The sequence below is a fragment of the Carassius gibelio genome, chromosome A4, assembly GCF_023724105.1.
Source record: "Carassius gibelio isolate Cgi1373 ecotype wild population from Czech Republic chromosome A4, carGib1.2-hapl.c, whole genome shotgun sequence".
Taxonomy (NCBI): Eukaryota; Metazoa; Chordata; class Actinopteri; order Cypriniformes; family Cyprinidae; genus Carassius; species Carassius gibelio.
The window spans coordinates 35,566,001-35,585,749 of NC_068374.1; the positions used below are offsets into that span (position 1 = coordinate 35,566,001).

At 37.2% G+C, this 19,749-nt stretch overlaps 1 protein-coding gene across 1 annotated transcript in view; it reads right to left on the minus strand.

Moving 5' to 3' along the window:
• Positions 1 to 6,612: 6,612 nt before the first annotated feature.
• The window catches only part of LOC127979643 (leucine-rich repeats and immunoglobulin-like domains protein 3), a 19,595-nt gene continuing 6,458 nt past the window's right edge, over positions 6,613 to 19,749 (minus strand). The window contains exons 4-19 of the mRNA XM_052585232.1: positions 17,286 to 17,420; positions 15,385 to 15,528; positions 15,169 to 15,312; positions 14,937 to 15,080; positions 14,498 to 14,641; positions 14,326 to 14,406; positions 14,029 to 14,100; positions 13,878 to 13,949; positions 13,631 to 13,794; positions 12,346 to 12,675; positions 11,053 to 11,334; positions 10,438 to 10,896; positions 9,216 to 9,374; positions 8,325 to 8,465; positions 8,068 to 8,247; positions 6,613 to 7,043 (exon numbers count right to left, since the gene is read on the minus strand). Coding sequence (XP_052441192.1) covers positions 6,919 to 7,043; positions 8,068 to 8,247; positions 8,325 to 8,465; positions 9,216 to 9,374; positions 10,438 to 10,896; positions 11,053 to 11,334; positions 12,346 to 12,675; positions 13,631 to 13,794; positions 13,878 to 13,949; positions 14,029 to 14,100; positions 14,326 to 14,406; positions 14,498 to 14,641; positions 14,937 to 15,080; positions 15,169 to 15,312; positions 15,385 to 15,528; positions 17,286 to 17,420 — 2,776 coding nt within the window. The 3' untranslated portion in view covers positions 6,613 to 6,918. The remainder of the gene's footprint in view (positions 7,044 to 8,067; positions 8,248 to 8,324; positions 8,466 to 9,215; positions 9,375 to 10,437; positions 10,897 to 11,052; positions 11,335 to 12,345; positions 12,676 to 13,630; positions 13,795 to 13,877; positions 13,950 to 14,028; positions 14,101 to 14,325; positions 14,407 to 14,497; positions 14,642 to 14,936; positions 15,081 to 15,168; positions 15,313 to 15,384; positions 15,529 to 17,285; positions 17,421 to 19,749) is intronic.

Genomic DNA, 19,749 nt, shown 5'->3' on the forward strand with positions numbered 1-19,749 from the left:
GCCCTTCAGAGCAGAAACCACACACACACACACACACACACACACAGAGAAATCCTATCCGAATATTTTTGTGAGACTTTTGAGATGAACCCAGAGACACGCATCTGACTTGTGGATCATCTCAGCTGAAGATGATGATGATGATTGTCTCCACACGAGTGTTGATGAAGAGTGTTTTCATGGTTCCTCCCTCGAGCCCCACAAACCTCTTCTGATGGAGAATCCAGATGTGTGTGAGAGGAGAGGATTTAAACACAGACAGACTGAAGAAGATGCGTGTGTGTGTGCAATCAAAGCAAGCCCACAGCTCACCAGACTCAAACACACCACTACCAGCATTAAGTTAGTTAGTAAGTTAGTTAGTGAGTTGTTTCTAGCAGGTTGACCCACCCACCCAGCTCACTGGAACGAAATTTTTTGCTCCTTTCAGAGAACATTTCCATAATGTTTGCATGTTCTCTTAACGTTCATAAAACCAAACCGTTTTTAAAGCATAAAAAATGGAGATTCAGAAATTACGTTTGAATAACTTTAATGAAAAGTTCTTAGAACATACTGTTATCTGGCCTTTAATAATGTTCTCATAATGTTTTTTTCTGCAAAGTTTTAGTTGGACGTTCATCCGATGTTTTTTTTTAAATGTTACTTATGTTTCAGAACGTTCAGAGAAAATTCAAAAGTAACGTTCCAAGAATGTTTCAAACTGATCAAACGGAATGTTCCCTTAACATTCGCACAACCAAGAAAAATGTCTCTAAACTATATTTTAAAAAAAAAACTGGATGTTTAGAAAACATCTTCAGAAATCATAAGTTAATTATCGAAGCGTTGTTTGTGTGTCTGTGTGGGTGTTAATGGGTGTGTGTGTGTTTGAAGAGCAGCAGCTCACAGACTCTGAAGAACCATCTGGGCCTTAAAACACACAAGGAATATTGTGTGTGTGAGAGAGAGAGTTAGTCAGGGTCTCTGTGTGAGTGTTCGTAAACACACTGATGTTGCTCCCCATTGACTTCCATACTATGAGGGAAAAATACTGGCTACTGTGAGCTGTTTACATTCTTCAAAATATCTTCTTTTGAGTTCAACAACCCGTACAGGTTTGGAACGACATGAAGGGGAGTAGCTGATGACTGAATTGTCATTTTCTGCTCCCTTTAATGCAGTAAATCCATGTCTGTCCATGTGTAACTGTATTATAGTTAGTGTCTGGAGAGGCACAGTGATGTGAAAGCAGGTTTAGTGCCGTAAGAGAGTGAATCGTCCACCTGTGCTCAGAACAGCAGGTTTGGAAACAATCACACCAGTCCGGAAAACCAACATTGCCAAGCCATTAGTGTAATAACAGTCACACGCCATTCGTTTAATAACAGTCACACACACACACACACACACACACACACACTAAACCAGGTGCTCACATCGTCCTCTAAAACACACTGATCAATGTACTGTTATCATCCAATTTACCCCAAAAATGATCATTCTGCCATCATTTACTTCAATTTAGTTTAAATGTTCACACTTTCTGATTTGTGTGTAATGACGGAATTTCAAAATCTGAAAGACAGAATTGTATATTTATATATATAAAAACCATCATAAAAATATATTTTTTAAAGAATCAAAAAAATAAACATCAAAAGCAAAAAAAAAAAAAAAATATATATATATATATATATTATATATTTATATATTTTATATTATATATATATTTCAGAAGTATTAAAAGCATGAAAATATAATTATCATAAATATGAAAGTTTGGTAAAAATAGAAAAATATCACAATTTACATAAACATATTATTAAACTAATATGAAACCATTGCAATGTGTATCAAAAATCTAATATCAAAATATAAACCATAAGATTCATAAAAAGATCACAAACTAACTAAGTCTCATAACCACAGTCCATGAAACTAGACCAGAGAATGTTTTTGTGTGGAATATGAACTACTGTTTATAAGAACGACTCCTAATCAGCTTCACTGTGTGTGAAAGAGCAGCTTGAACATTCTTCTGAACGTCTGCGAGTGACGACAGAACGCTGGTCTCTGGCTGAATCACTGCTGTGATGAATGTCTTTGTGTTTCTGAAGCTCTCGCTGGCATCATCTGAATCTGAGCGTCTGGAAAACATCAGGAGATCTTTGTTATGAGAGCCAGTGCGATGGCAACTCAAATCAACTGCATACTGACTCTCACTTCTGGAGTCTGATTTCTTCTTGGATGGTGCTAATTTGGCTTGGAAGCGGGACGAGAGAATCAGTACATGTGAGTTGGCCGAGCTCCGATAAACCAACAGAGGAACGACTGAGAGCCCATAAAACCTCTCGAGCGAATCTTCTGGGTGGGCCGTGGATCTGCGGATGAAATCACCGTATGATCTGCAGAGGGAGAGTGTTATGTGTTCATGCAAACATGATCTACACGACGGCTTCGGTGCTCATGAACCGCTCAATCTGTGAAGCTTTGACTGATACTTCAGATCTGATTCAGTTTTCCACTAGTCTGTGTCTGTCACATGCTTTAAAAGTTCAAGATTCACATAAATGTAACTAATATTTGATATACATTCTCAAAACTTCGTTCCTGAATGATTCAACGTTTTTGAACAAATCGAGTGAGTCAATGATTCATCAACCCCTTCATGAAGACAGTAGTGATTTGCTTCGTTTGCAAATGATTCAACGTTTTTGAACAAATCGAGTGACTCACTTGCTTCATTCCTGAATGATTATACCTTTAATTATGAATCAGGTTAATTGATGATTCAGTGGCCCATTCATAAAAACATTAGTGACTTGCTTCGTTCCTGAATGATTCAACATTTTTTAACAAATCGAGTGAGTTAATGATTCAGTGACTCGCTTGATTTTTTCTGGAATGATTCAGCATTTTAAAATGAATCAGGTGGGTTGATGATTCAACGACTCATTCAAAAACAGTAGTGAACTTTTTTGAACAAATCAAGTGAGTCAATGATTCATCAACCTATTTATAAAGACAGTAGTGACTTGCTTCGTTCGTAAACGATTCCATGTTTTTGAACAAATCGAGTGAGTCAATGATTCAGTGACTCATGCATAAAGACAATAGTGACTTGCTTTGCTCCTGAATGATTCAGCATTTGAAAATGAGTCAAGTGAGTTGATGATTCAACGACTCGTTCAAAAAACAGTGACTTGATTAGTTCCCGAATGAATTAGCCATTTTGAATGAATCGATTAAATAAATTAATCAGTAACTTACTCACTGAGACACTGACTTGCTGCCACCTACTGGTGGATTTAGTTTCATATTTATGAAACATTCTTCTTATAACTTCACTAATATTTGTTATACATTCTCAAAACGTTGAGAAAAGGTTCCTAGATCAACATTCTCATGATGCTGTGTGTCCTTGATGTAACATTTAAATAACGTTCTAATCAAGACAAAGATACATTTTTAACGATACATTCTTAGAATAATAACATTTTGGGTACAAATAAAGTATCAGTGAGAAACGTTTAACTTACGTTCTAATCAAGACATTACAAACATTTCAAGACTTTCGTTTCCATGTTTTAATATCCTAAATTTGAAACGTTCTTAGAACTTTATACATTATTCTAAACACGTTTTCTAAACAGTTTCATCTCCTCACCCAAAATCAACATCAGATGTTCTGCATTCGAGTCGTTTTTAATTGTTTGTGGACATCTTTTGTAGACTTCCAACATCATTTGAGCTGGTTTTGATTTTGGAGGCGGGGCTATAAGGAGGTCTGACCAATGGCAGACAGGGGGCGTGTCCATAAGCTCTGTTTGAAAACATTGCTACAGAAGAACCATATTACTGCGAATCCACCACAGTCTCCATCTCTCTCTCTTTCTCTCCATCTTTCTGCACATGTAGTGAAGGAATGTGAAGACGTCGCAGCTCGAGGAGCGGAAAGCACCTGGAAACGAAACGCTCTCGTCTCACTGCACACAGTCTAAACACAGACACGTTCAAACATTTACACTGAATCCTCAGCTCAAGTGTTATTATTAGTGTTAAACTATGTCTATCTGATCAGTGCTCCAAAAGCATTCAAGTCAAGAGTCATTTGTCCTCATGTTAAAATCAGCAGTTTTATACTTAATTATACTTAATTCATAAACAATAGTCTAGTCTATGTTGTACATAAACATAGTTTAGCTACAAAGAGCATCCGTGTTCGGTTCCTGAATGATTCAAAGTTTTTGAACGAATCAAGTGAGTCAGCGATTCTGCAACAAATTCTTAAAGACAGTAGTGACTTGCTTGGTTTCTAAATGATTCAACGTTTTTTAAAGAATAAAGTGAGTCAATGATTCATCCACCCATTAATAGAGACAGTAGTGACTTGCTTCATTCGTAAACGATTCAACATTTTGTGAACAAATCGAGTGAGTTAATGATTCAGTGGCTCACTTGCTTTGTTCCGAAATGATTCAGCATTTTAAAATGAATCAGGTGAGTTGATGATTCACCAACTCATTTAAAAACATAGTGACTTGCTTCGTTCTTAAATGATTCAACGCTTTGAACGAATCAAGTGAGTCAATGATTCATCAACCCATGCATAAAGACAGTAGTGACTTGCTTTGCTCCTGAATGATTCAGCATTTTAAAATGAGTCAAGTGAGCTGATGATTCAATGACTCGTTCAAAAAAAATGAACAAATGAATGAATCAATCAGTGACTTACTCACTGAGAAAGTGAGTATACAAAGTCCTATAACTAAATTCCATATTTGTATAATTAATATATCTTATATATTGAAGGCATTAATAACACTGTACAGGTGTAAGCACATTCATGACATCTTAAATAAATCTCCTGCATGTTCAGAATCAGAGCCGAACTCGGCAGAAAGACGCTCTTTTCCTCTAAGGATCAGTTAATGAGAGATAAACGACTCGGCCAGTCATCGATTATCTCCACATCTGCGTCCACGCTGCAACACCTGGCAACAATGAGGACTGTGAGGTTGGCCGTGTGTGGCAGAGAGATAAGAGACAGGCATGTGGAGGTAAACTCTGGGCTTCAGCAGATCTGAGGTCAGCCGCTCGATCGCCGGCTCACGTTCAGAGGAGGATCCAGCTCATGCTGACCGATGGTGGTCTGACAAATAGCTGACTTCCTGTCTAGTTTTCACTGGAGCCAGAATCAAAGTGGGGGAATTATTTTGGAATTCCAGTCGTTCTCATGATTTCTGCCAGGAAACTGTTTGTTGGCTTCGGTTGAAATGAAACGCTTCTCGGCTCGAGACGCTTTGATCAACACACTGCGTTCGTGTTTAACGGCTTTAAATATCTGCTGCACGGAAATACATGGGAATGTGCAGCAACTGCATTTCATCAGCCTGTTCTTATCGTGAACGGTCCATCAGTGCAGGGTTATAATGGTCAACTAAAAATGAAATGTTAAAACCATAAAAAAGTTTACTTAAAAATTAAGTGAAATATTAAATTTCAGCTAGTCGCCAAGGCAAAATTTCTCATTTTAACTTCATTTAAATACTAAAAATAAAAAAATAAAAATGTTAAGTACCAAACAATGAATGACCCTAAAATGAATGAAAATTAAATGCATAATTTGAAATCTAAAAATGACAAAAACAAAATCACTAAATTAAAATATAAAAACGGTTTCTCAATATTAAAATACTAAAAGTAATTTTTTTTGAAGCAATATAAAATAAATAAAAAATTACAAATCCTTAAAAAAAATTAAATGCATAATTAGAAAAATAAAAACTACTAAAAACTTATTCTGAATTTTGATTTAAATACTAAAAATAAACATTAAAAAAAATACTAAAATAACTTGAAAAAAGGTAAAAACTCTATACAAAACATTAATGCAAATTAATTTGAAAATTACTAAAAATGACAAAAAACTAAAATCACTAGATGAAAATATAAAAACCTATTCTAAATATTGATTTAAATAATAAAAATATATATTTAAGTACTAAAATAAATTTCAAATAAGTACACATTTTTATAACAATGGAAATTAAATGCATAATTAGAAAATATTACTAAAAATGACAAAAACAAACAAAAATCATTAGATGAAAATATAACAACTTATTCTAAATATTAAATTTAAATACTAACAATAAACAAAAAAATACTAAAATATATTAAAAATAAGTAAAAACATTAATGCAAATTGAATGCATAATTTGAACAATTTGTTGACAGAAACAAATATCACTAGATGAAAATATAAAAACTGATTATTATTATCAGTACTAAAAAAAGCACTAAATTAAATAAAATGTTGTTTAAAGATCCTTGTCCTCTTCTAATAATTTATCAAATTAATTTATGCAATTCATCACGAGTGAAATCAAATCCCATCCTGTTTTTGCATGCATGCATTTGACAGACACTTTCATTTAAAGCAACTTTCACTGCATTCAAGATCTAATCCCTTTCCCCGAATGCATTTCCTGGGAATCGAACCCATGACCTTGTTTGAGAATCATCATTCTGACGGCACCCATTCACTGCAGAGCATCCATTAAGGAGACAGTGATGCGATGCTACATTTCTGTCCCATGAAGAATAAAAGCAGATGGACACAATCAGTAAAGACACTAGCGCTCGTGCGTGTAGCAGCTCGCGGGAATGTTTATTGTGATCTCGTTTGTGCAAACCGTGCTTTATTCAAAGCCAAAGCGCAATAATCATAAACAGATCTGGAGTTCACTAGTATATGTGACTCAGACAAGCGTACATTTACAAGAGAAGAGTACCAAAAATAAGGGTCATATTTACACTATTTACAAAACCGTATAAAATGCATATAATCTGTTTTTCTGTACAATCGTGTCATTTACATTCAGTCGCAGCTCCTTTCTTGAGGTAGAGAGCGTTTGGGGTTTTGTGGCGGCGCTAAGAGCTCTCTATCGTCCTGTGATCGAACGGCTGCTCGTAAACGCTCGCCCGCTCCTCGTCCAGATCCGAGTCGGTGTGAAGCGATGAGAACAGATTCTCCTGCGGCACTTTCCCAAACGTACCTGAGACCACAGGCACACGCTGTCAATCACATCTCATCCAATCAGAGTAATCAGAGCATGCACTCACTGGGAGTCGAACCCAGCACCTGATGTTGCAAGCTTTACAGTTAAGGTCTCTGACAGATGCAACTTTTGATTAATTCAATGCATTAGTGAATGTTGAAATGAACACTAAGATTAATAAATGCTTTAGGAGTATTTTTCATCGTAGACCCGGAGTAAATTATTAAATTAATTTAATAAATAAATAAATAAATAAATAAATAAATAAATAAATAAATATATATATATATATATATATATATATAAACATGAAAAATATTAATTTAATAAATTAATTTCATTAAATTACAACAGAAGGCATTTTTTTCTATGCTACTATTTTTATAATTAATTATTATGATTAAAAATGCATTTGAACACCGTTTTGTTGTTTAATGTTGTGTAATTTAGGTATAATCGACATAACAGCCTACTGTTAATATACATTTTTGTATTATTTTTCATTTTAGTTTATATTTTAATAAGTCTTTCGTAATTTTTATTCTTTTTTTTCTTTTTTTACATAGTTTTTATTAATTTTATTTGAGCTTTAGTTTTATTTATTGTACTAAAAAAAGTTTAAAAATTAAAAAACATGAGAAATAACGTCTCGGAAAAAATTTCAAGTTCCTATAATTTTGCATTAATATTTTCAATTAGTTTTTATGTTTATATTTTAATTTTAATGTCAGTAACTTATGTTCTGTGCTTTTCTATTAAATTCTAATTTAGTTTAGTAAAACAAGTTACAACTAAATTAAAATTATTTTTAAATATTATACATTTATTATTTCACATTACAAAAATATTCTTAGTGCTTTGTAGCTTAATGCTCTGATAATGAGTTTAAAAACATATTGCAGTTTATTTTTTTTAATAAACAAAACATTTTTATTAAATAAAAAAAGATTTTTTAATACAAAAATGTAGTTGTCGTGCATGAAAAGCACTTCTCGTGCTCCCTTTATCTGCTCAGACTCACCCAAATATGACCCCGAGGAGCCCAGGACACTCTCTCCTCTCTCACAGTCCTCCTCCGCACAGGAAGTGTCTCCCAGCTGCATCATCATGTGATCGAAGGACTCGAGGGCGGAGCCGCAGGTGTAGAACTCACACTTCCTGCCGCAGGAGGAAGTGGCTCCGACCGGCCGCTGCTCTGATGCTGCACGAGAGAAGAAGAGGTCAGGATTAATCCACACAGAGGCAGACGAGTGTCCAGTGTGTGTCTGTGTCTCTCACCGCTGCAGGAGTCGGTCAGATCAGGGCTGTAGCGCTCGCTCCGTCTCAGCAGAGAACCCATCGCTCCGTGATAATGGCACAGCAGGGGGTCGATCGCCGCCTCCATGTCCGCCTCACTTCCTGTGTCCAGCTGGCAGAGGCCTGCGAGACGAGGAACGCTATTACAACAGTGAAAATACTACACATAGCTCCCATAGTGTCTATAAACATATTACGGTAAAATACTGTTAAACGTACAGCTCCTGTAAGTCAACGTATAATTGTGAAATACCTAGAAACACATTTGGATGTTCGCTTACTAAATATATTTACAAAGAAAAATAAATACGATGAGCCGTACAAGATTACAGTAAAACACTACTGTAATACATTTCAGAAAAAGAACAAGGGGAATTTTTATTGCGGTTACTGTTTATTCTTAGTTCTTTCTCGTTAGTTATGTATATTGTTTTATGTTGTCAGTATCAGTTGAGCTACTATTATAGATTTATTATTATTTGTAATTTTCATTATTTGTTTGTTTTTGCCATATTTAGGTTTTTTAATATGTCTGTCGTTTTTATTAATATTTTTAGTTTTGAATATTTGAGTTTTTTTATTTAAAAATATATATTTTAATAATGTTATTTTATTTTAAAATGTTGAAAAAAAAAATTATATATATATAAAAAAAAAAAAAAAAAATATATATATATATATATATATATATATATATATATATATATATATATATATATATATATATATTTTTTTTTTTTTTTTTAATTAACTATAACAAGACTAGTCTCTATATTGTAATGGTAAAATACTGATTTTAGTAATCTGATAAAACACTACTTCAGTATTGTGTATTTTTCACAGTGTATTTGTGTGTGTATGAAGACGTCTTACTGCTGATGTCTTTGGGCGGCATGTAAAGGCCCCCGATGGAGGAGCTGATGTACGGATGGCTGCCGCCGCTCTCAGACGTCATGTATCCGTCCTGACGCTCCGCTAGCGTTCCCTGAGATGACAGATAGCTCGGGATGTCCGCCGGGAGATTCGTCTCATCTAAACACCAGAGAGAGAGAGAGAGAGAGAGAGAGCAGCGTTAAACATCACCGATGCATTAAAACCTGCCGCCCTATGAAAAACTTTTTTTTTTTTGTCGTTTCTTTTCTGATCTAGTTTTTTTTTCTCAACTCCTTTTAAATAGTTAAATCAGATTTTATTAATCCAAAAGCACGTCTAATTAATTAAAATCATGAAAGCTATACATTTTCACATCAATTTATTAAGAGATTTAACATTTAGGGTGCCCTAATTTTTTCTCACCGTATTTTTTTTTATTTTTAACAAACTCTGTTTTAGCATGTCTGATTATCAGAATACATAAAATAAACTAACTTTATTCATTTTATTCTCATTCTCAAGTAAGTAGCCTTAAGAATTTTTTTTCCCCGTATATTTTCTTTTACATTCTGGTTATCAAATGAAAGCACAATTTTTTTTTAAATTTGTCTTTTAATTATTGAAAACTAAGTGAAGTTTATTTTCTAGCAAACATACGGAATTTACTATTAAAATTAAAACGTGAAATATAATGTTATATATATAAATATAATGCACAATGTCTTCAAATCAAGCCGGACTTTTATTTTGACGGGTTGCTGTGAATACCTTTACAGCTCTGTGCATGTGATATAAAGCTAGTTTTACTCCAATCAAACAGTCTATATAAAAAAAGCTATACATTTTCACAACAATTTCTTAAGGATTAAAAAAAATTACATATTTAGGGTAATTAAAAAAAAAAATTCTTACCATATTTTTTTTATTGTTACCAAATTCTGTTTTAGCATGTCTAATTATCAGAATGCATTAAAAATTTACTTTATTCATTATATTCTTAAAGTAGCCTTAAGAAATTACTATTAAAAATAAAACGTGAAAAATAGCATTTTATTCTAAGCGCAATGTCTTCAAATCAAACCGGACTTTTATTTTGACGGGTTGCTGTGAATACCTTTACAGTTCTGTGCATGTGATATAAAGCTAGTTTTCCTCCAATCAAACGGTCAGATGCATGTTAAGGCTCTTTATTAAAGGCGTGTGATGTGGGGTCAGGACTGGCCTGTGTTGGTGACGCTGCAGTCCTCGTTGCGTCGGCGCGTGTGATAGATGATCACGACCCACACCAGAGAGGTTCCCACCACGCAGCACACCACAGCGATGATCACGATGCCCACCGTGGTCCAGCCGTCCTCCTCCGGCCCCAGAGCCCCGCCGGACGCCGGCCCAGACTCACAGTTTGGGTTGGGCAGGACGGCCAGACGCAGGTTCCCTCGCTCCGTGCCCAGCGGGTTGGACATCTCGCAGGTGTAGGTCCCTGCGTCTCCGTCCGCGGCGTCCACGATGATCAGCAGCTGGTTCGCGGCGGCGAAGAAGTGTCTCTCGGTCGTCTGCAGCGGACTGTGGTCTTTGGTCCAGTTGAGTCGAGGCGGAGGACTTCCTCCAGCGATGCACTGTAGCACCGCAGTCTCGCCCTTCACCACCACACGGTCCAGCAGCGGACGCAGGAACGACGGCGTCTCTGCGGAAGAACCACACGGCATTCCATCACACTTCAGGAAACACACACAAAGATCTCATCCAGAACAACCACTTCACTAAATCTTCACTAAACATTATTCGTAGCACCTCGCATCTAATAAACGTGTTTTATTGTTTTTTACGTTGATCCTGTTACCTAGCACTGTTAGCGTAGCATTAGCAGAGACGGAGCCGGCGGTGTTCTGTGCAGTGCAGCTGTAGACGCCGATGTCCTCCGTCTTCACGTCCACGATGAAGAACACGTCGTCTCTGGGCATGACGTGCATCCGTCGCTCGCGGGCCGCAGGGAAGTCTGTTCCTCCGTCCTTCTGCCACGCGATCTGAGGAGACGGGTGTCCGCTAGCAGCACACTCCAGACGCGCGGTGGCTCCAGCGCGGATCGTCAGGTCCATCGGCTTCTTGGTGAAGAACGGCAGCACTGAGGGGGGGTGGGGGGGGTGGCAGATTAGAAATCACTTTCACAAACTCAAGGGAATCTACCTTTGCAATGTTAACACATTTGGGACAGTAAGAAAGCAGTGTTTTGTTAGGAAACAAAATTATTATTACGTTTTAAGCGATAAAACCATTCGGGTCATTTTGACCTGGGAATGTATGGAGGACCATTCGCGTCAAAAAATATTCAGTTAATTTCTCAATGTTTGTATTGGTCAAAAAATGGTGTAAATATGTGTAGCCTTTTCCCCCAAACTGCACACAAGTTGGTTGATGAACATGAATATGTCACACATAACCACCGCAGCATGCACTTCTGTAAGTGAAGGTTCATTCATTTCATTTAGTTTCAAAACATTTTACAGTAATATTTATGTTGCTTCGTAATAAGTAATACAGGTTTGATAAATGTTTTTGAGCAATTATGATTATAAATTTCATACAATGATATATTAAAATACAATTTCTTATCTATATATATATATATATATATATATATTTTTTTTTTTTTTTTTTTTTTTTTTTGTAGTTCATGCAAAATTTCAAAGATTTTTGCATTCAATTTTTTTTCTTTAAATGTTTTAATGCTGGTAAGTTCTTATAAATTTCATACAATGATATATATATTTAAAAAAATTCTCATCAACATAAAATTATAAATAAATATATATATATATATACACAAACATTTTTTTTTGGTGAAGTTTTTCTTTTTTAATTTTTCTCTCTTCAAGTGGGGTACATCCAGTATATCATTAAAAACGTAGTATTTTTTCCACTTTCACTCAATAATGAGAAGTTGCGGATCAGATACAGGATGGTTTTAGGTAAAAAAAAAAATATATATATATATATAAAGTTTTGACTGTTAAAAAAAAAAAAAAAAATCCGAAAATAGTAGAGCTAATGAGTAGATAATGAGGGTTCAATAGCTCATGAAACAGATATAAACGATAAACAGAGTCTGTTTGGTTGTAATTGTGTAAACTCTTACTGTGAACGGTGAGCTTGGCTTTGGTGGAGTACGAGGAGCCGAAGTGGTTGGAGATGACGCACTGGTATCTGCCCTCACTAGTGAACTCCACGTGGCGCAGCTGCAGTGTGGTGGTGTACTCGGTGACCTCGCTGACCTCTCCGGCCTGAGAGCGCAGGTGAGCCTGGTTGTGGATCTCAGCGTCGTTCAGGATCTCGTTGTCTTTCTTCCAGGCGAAGGTCATCGGGGAGTCGCTGGAGCTGGCCGCAGAGCAGACGAACGTCACGTTGCTGTCTTTGATGGCTGATTGTGTCTCGGGCTGAACCGTGATCTGGGGTTTGGGGAAATCATCTGTGAAGCACAGAAACATCACACATCAACCGTTTTTAGGATGTTTTGTCTTGATGATTTTTTGCATATACTATACTATATAACATGTTTCTGAAAGAAATATTTTCTGCTCACGGATGCTGCGTTATTGAAATTAAAAATACGGTAAAAACAGTAATATTGTCAAATATTATTACATTTTAAAATAACTATTGTAATATTATCACTGTGATGCGAAGCTGAGTTTTCAGCATCATTACTCCAGTCTTATATTAACTTATTCTAGTTTTATAAACAATACAGTAAAAACAGTAATATTGTGAAAAAGTCTAAAAAAAGTGTTTTCTGTGTCAATATATTGTGTGTATATATTATAACATTTTATTATTCCTGTGATGCGCAGCTGAATTTTCACCATCATTACTCCAGACTTATTTTATGTACGAATTTATTTTAATTTTATCAAATACAGTAATATTCTGAAATATTATTCCAGTCTAAAATAACTGTCTTCTATGTAGATATCTATTATAATGTAATTTATTTCTGTGATGTGCAGCTGAATTTTCATCATCATTACTCCAGTCTTCTTTACATTTATGTACGAATTTATTTTAATTAGCAAAAATAATACAGTAAAAACAGTAATATTGTGAAACATTACTCCAGTGTTTTCTGTGTCAATATATTGTGTGTATATATATATTATAAAATGTTATTATTCCTGTGATGCGCAGCTGAATTTTCACCATCATTACTCCAGTCTTTTTTTAATTTATGTACAAATTTATTTTAATTTTATAAAAAAAAATACGGTAAAAAACATAATATTCTGAAATATTATTCCAGTCTAAAATAACTGTCTTCTAAGTGGATATCTGTTATAATGTAATTTATTTCTGCGATGCGCAGCTGAATTTTCACCATCATTACTCCAGTCTTATTTTACTTTACGTTAGAAAACTCGCCCACTCACCGCACACAAACTCCTCCTGGGCCACGGCGAAGACGCTTCTGCCCTTGAGCAGATGTGGATGTGCGCAGCTGGCGTTCACCAGAGGAAGGAAAGCGTGCTCGGCCACCCACGGAGAAAACCACTTGAGCTGGCAGTCACACAGCAGACTAGAGGTGTTCAGGTGCCTGACGAGACGAGAGAGAGAGAGAGATGAACAATCACCACAGGTTCACCAGCGGCTACAGAAGCACTACAGCTTCATACGTACAGCTCTGCCAGCTTCTTCATCTGAGAGAAAGCGTTGGCTTGCACCGACATGATGGCGTTGTTGCTCAAGTCCCTGCGATGTAAGACAGAACAGACGTTTAACAATCATGCATCATCACCAAACGCCTCAGATCTGAAAGAGAGACTCTCACAGCTGCTCCAGCGTGTCCAGGCCTGCGAACGACTTCCTGGTGACCGAGCGGATACGATTGCCTTGGAGGAACCTGGAGGAGCGGGGAAACGAGTCACAATCTTTTAAAATTCAGTTATAGTCTGAATATGAATCAGTCGTACAAACGATTCATTCAAGGCGGCCAATGAGTCATTGAATCATTAACTCAACTGATTCACTCAAATGACTGATTCGTTCGGAAACGAAGCAAGTGACTCCTGTTCGTCACATGTCTGTGTTGAATTTGACAGCTGTAAATATGAATGAGATGACTCACAGTTTCCTCAGATGGTCGAGAGCAGAGAAAGGGCCGTTCATGTCCTCGACGGTCCACGAGATCTCATTATACTTCAGATCTCTGGAGAGGGGGCGAGGAATCAGAGAAACCTGTTAAAATCCACGAGTCGTGAAGCTAAATAAACAGAATTTGAGATCTGAGACGAACTCACAGCGTCTGCAGGTTTGCGAGGCCTCGGAACGCTCCGTCCGCGATGAAACTGATGCGGTTGTTCCCGACGTGGAGCTGCTCGAGGACACCGAGTCCCACGAAACTGCCTTCCTCCAAACGGCTCAACTGGTTCCAGCTCAGATCGCTGACAGACAGAGAACCAAAATACTGAGAGAAGGATTCGACAAAACAGCAGCCAGAATGAAGAATGAATCACAGTTCTTCACTTGAGAATCACTTACACTCTCGGAAGAAAAGGTACAAAAGCTGTCACTGGGGCAGTTCCTTTTCAAAAGGTAGACTTTTGTACCTTTTAGTCACTCATATGGACTGTTTAGGACAGCTTTTGTACCTTTTTTACTGAGAGTGCATTTACAAATGTTTCCTAAATGAATACATATGACTGAATAACAATAATAGAATAAAACAAGAGGACTCACAGCTGAGAGAGTTTCTGGCAGGACTCCCAGGCGTCTGGTTTGATTCGGCTGATGGCGTTGTGTGACAGATGCAGTTGCTGCAGCGTCAGGAGGCCGTAGAGCCAGCCTTTGCTCACCTCCGTCAGGTTATTGTGCTCCAGCTGCCTGCTCACACACACACACACACACACACATCACACACCAGTTCTGGATTAAACATGAGCTCGTCGTCACACGGGTCCGCTCCACTCACAGGACTTCCATGTTGTTCAGACCCCAGAAAGCGCCGTCCATGAGCCGCCTGACGCCGTTCCTCTGGATGTTCAGCGAGCGCAGGCCGTGGAGCCCGTGGAACGTCAGACCCTTGATGCGTCGCACACGGTTCCTGCTCAGCTCTCTGTCACACACAAGCACAGCGGTCAGGAACAAGCACGCCGTGGCGGGAGACGGACGAGAGCGTGTCACTTACAGGTGCTGCAGGAGCGGCAGAGGAAAGATCTTGGGCGGGATGGAGCTCAGACGGTTTCTGTTGAGCTTTAACACCAGCAGCGAGCCGGACAGATTACTGAAGCAGCCGTGCTCCAGCGTGGAAATACGGTTATTATCCATCAACCTGAAGAAGAAGCACAGCATTGCAATCCTGTTGAGGTGCAGGGAAACATTTTGACGTGTAATGTTGCTTACCTATATCATATATTATAATTCTCTTTATTATTTTTTTACCGGAGTCTATAAAACTTTGTGTGTGTGTGTGCAGCTGAAATAATTAGTTTTGTCTCTCTCTCTCTCTCATTTAGACAGGCACGACATAAGTCTCTGTTTACACTGACTGTTTAGTATAGTCTAAACTAGCTTAAAGTAGTGTAAAGGAGCATAGACTAGTCTAAAAGAGCTTAAACTAGTCTAAAAGTGCTTAAACTAGTCTAAAGGAGCTTAAACTAGTCTAAAGGAGCTTAAACTAGTCTAAAGAAGGGTATACTTCTCTAAAAGTTCTTAAACTAGTCTAAAGGAAATTAAACTAGTCTACAGAAGCATATACTTGTCTGAAAGAGCTTAAACTAGTCTAAAGGAGCTTAAACTAGTCTAAAGAAGCATATACTTGTCTGAAAGAGCTTAAACTAGTCTAAAGAAGCATATACTTGTCTGAAAGAGCTTAAACTAGTCTAAAGAAGCATTTACTTGTCTGAAAGAGCTTAAACTAGTCTAAAGGAGCTTAAACTAGTCTAAAGGAGCTTAAACTAGTCTGAAAGGGCTTAAACTAGTCTAAAGGAGCTTAAGCTAGTCTAATGAAGCATATACTTGCCTGAAAGAGCTTAAACTAGTCTAAAGGAGCTTAAACTAGTCTAAAGAAGCATATACTTGTCTGAAAGAGCTTAAACTAGTCTAAAGAAGCATATACTTGTCTGAAAGGGCTTAAACTAGTCTAAAGGAGCTTAAGCTAGTCTAATGAAGCATATACTTGCCTAAAAGAGCTTAAACTAGTCTAAAGGAGCTTAAACTAGTCTAAAGAAGCATATACTTGTCTGAAAGAGCTTAAACTAGTCTAAAGGAGCTTAAACTAGTCTAAAGGAACTTAAACTAGTCTAAAGGAGCTTAAACTAGTCTAAAGGAGCTTAAACTAGTCTAAAGAAGCATATACTTGTCTGAAAGAGCTTAAACTAGTCTAAAGGAGCTTAAACTAGTCTAAAGAAGCATATACTTGTCTGAAAGAGCTTAAACTAGTCTAAAGGAGCTTAAACTAGTCTAAAGGAGCATATACTTGTCTGAAAGAGCTTAAACTAGTCTAAAGGAGCTTAAACTAGTCTAAAGAAGCATATACTTGTCTGAAAGAGGTTAAACTAGTCTAAAGGAGCATATACTTGTCTGAAAGAGCTTAAACTAGTCTAAAGGAGCATATACTTGTCTGAAAGAGCTTAAACTAGTCTAAAGAAGCATATACTTGTCTGAAAGAGCTTAAACTAGTCTAATGAAGCATATACTTGTCTGAAAGAGCTTAAACTAGTCTAAAGAAGCATATACTTGTCTGAAAGAGCTTAAACTAGTCTAATGAAGCATATACTTGTCTGAAAGAGCTTAAACTAGTCTAAAGGAGCTTAAACTAGTCTAAAGAAGCATATACTTGTCTGAAAGAGGTTAAACTAGTCTAAAGGAGCATATACTTGTCTGAAAGAGCTTAAACTAGTCTAAAGGAGCATATACTTGTCTGAAAGAGCTTAAACTAGTCTAATGAAGCATATACTTGTCTGAAAGAGCTTAAACTAGTCTTAAGGAGCTTAAACAAGTCTGAAAAGTGACTGACACAGTGAGCTGATGTTAGACTCCTGCCAGTTTCTGGAAAGCAGGTCAGTAGAGAACAGAAGGAGGACTCACAGGTTTTTCAGAGGAAGAGGAGGAAAAGCCCCGGCGTGAACCTCCATAATATTGTTGTTGCTAAGGTCCAGCGTCTCCAGTGCGACCAACGAACTGAGCCGCTCTGACGAGATCCTGGAGATCCTGTTGTTTGCTCTGAAAACACAAGAAGAGGCATTTAGAGAGCAGATATCTGCGCACAGGTGAAGAGCGTCGCCTCTCAGCTGCTCAAAACCGCCGTTGGGTTCAGAAGTGTGTTATTTGGTTTATAAGGTAATTGCTAACAAGGTATTTAAACAAAAAAACCCTGGCAATTACGCGGATGATGAAGCCCATTCCCTCAGTGAAAACACCGCTGACGAGCCCAGCAATTTACCGAGCTGCACGCCTCCTAAATTGCAGTCCAGGAGCTGCTTGTGTTAGAAACACGGAGGACACAGAGCCGCCTTTGTGTGTCGGACGAACTGAAAACATTCCCTGGAATCACAGGTCTACACCTTCAGACAGTCACACACTCGACTTGAGTTTATACGGCTGAAATAGAGCGTAACTCAACATACACTCACTTAAGACAAACTATATATTAATATATACTGACAATGAGCTTAAACTAGTCTAAATGACCATAAACTAGTAAAACAGAGCATAAACTAGTCATAAAGTTTGGCTTAAATTAGTCTACAGGAGAAGTAACTAGCCTATAAAAGAGCTTAAACTAGTATTTAAAAGGCGAAACTAGTCTAAGCAAACTAGCTTAAAAACAAACTAAGCTTAAACTCCCTGAAAATTCTTCATTAGTCAAGAGACAAGAACTTAAAACTTAAAATATAGCCATGCAACATATAGATCTATATATTTATATAAATGTGTGTGTGTGTGTGTGTGTGTGTGTGTGTGTCATAAAACCAACATTATTTTCAGTGTTTCAGTTTCTCATCTTCAGCTCAAGGCAGAAATCTGAACCTCTAATATTCCTCGCTCTCATTTAAGAAAAGCCCACGGAGAAAAACAAACACCTTTAAAAAATAAAAAAGCATTAAACGGTTGTGTTGAGCGGTGCACAGAGGCATGATGGGAAGGCTGTGCTTTTGTGAAGTGAAGGAGGAATGAGTGGAAGGTGTTGAGAGAGCGAGAGATAAGACACGAGACGTGCCAGAGCAGATCCTCTGGAGACACAGACGTGTGAATACAGCATCCGACGCAAAACAAGGAAGTCGAGAGGAATGTGGAGAAGCTCATTTATGAACCGTCTCTGAACATAAAACATCTTTATATTTCAAGAGTGTGTCCCTCAGATTGAAAAAACAACAGCAAAGACGTGAGGAACGTCAGTCTTGATTCTACTTCCTGTTTATTACCTCAGTAATTCCTCATGAAGAGCCATAAAATAACCAGACACACACACTCTCAGTGTCTTCAACATCTGCTGTGTGTGTGTGTGTGTGTGTGTGTCCTCCTCAGTTCAGACGAACAAGCAGCTCATTGTGTCTTTCTGCCGCACACCTCAAATTTGTTCAACCAATTTTCTGCAAATAAGGTTGTTATACGCCGTTAGTTTAATCAGAGTCAGAGCGGGTATTTGTAGTGCCGCGAGCTAAACAACGAACACGCGTGAGCGTTATATACGACAGATTATATGAATTGTTTCCATAAAGAGTGAATTGTGAAAGCAGCGTTGTTCATGTTTGGCACGTCAGCACATCATGAGAGTTATTAGACGCTCGCTGGATTTCACAACACAGACACTTTCCACACCGCGAGAGTGTGTGTGTGTGTGTGTGTGTGTGTGTGTGAAAGAAGTGAAGTTGGCTCTGAGATGAGCAGAGAAGAGCTCACACACGGTCTGAAACACATTCAGTTTCAACATATTTTCCTGATGCGGTAAAGATCATTAATGAGCATCAGCACTGCACTTAATACAGATTCAACGGAAAACATTGGGATTCTCAGTCGCCGTGTGGTCATAGATAATCCAATCAATTAAGTGTTTTACCATTATTACATTCATGCATTTATAGCATTTCCACAACATGGAAAACGCAGACAGATTCACTGAATCATAAGAACTGGATTTACAGCATCACGCCGTATGTTATAGATTTTTGTCAAAAAAAAATTATAAAACAAAAATCTAAAGTAGGGTCGTGCAATTAATCAAATCATGATAAACATTTCAAAGGGCCCTATTATCATTCAATTAAAATAAAAAACTTTTTTTATGAGCACTAAACATGTCATTTGTTACACTTTATTTATTTTTTATTTTTTGTATAACTCAGAAAAGCTTTTTGAGTGCAAACTTTTATTTTAACCATTCAAATGGAAATCCAGAGGAATTTGAGAAAAAATAATTTGGGAAAGATTTCATAGAAGCATCCAAAGAGATTCTTCCCATTTTCACTTTTTGTTTGGAACCAAATAAAACAGTGCTGCTCGCTGATAAACACAATTATATATCAAGCACAGTATACATGCAGCTGACGCA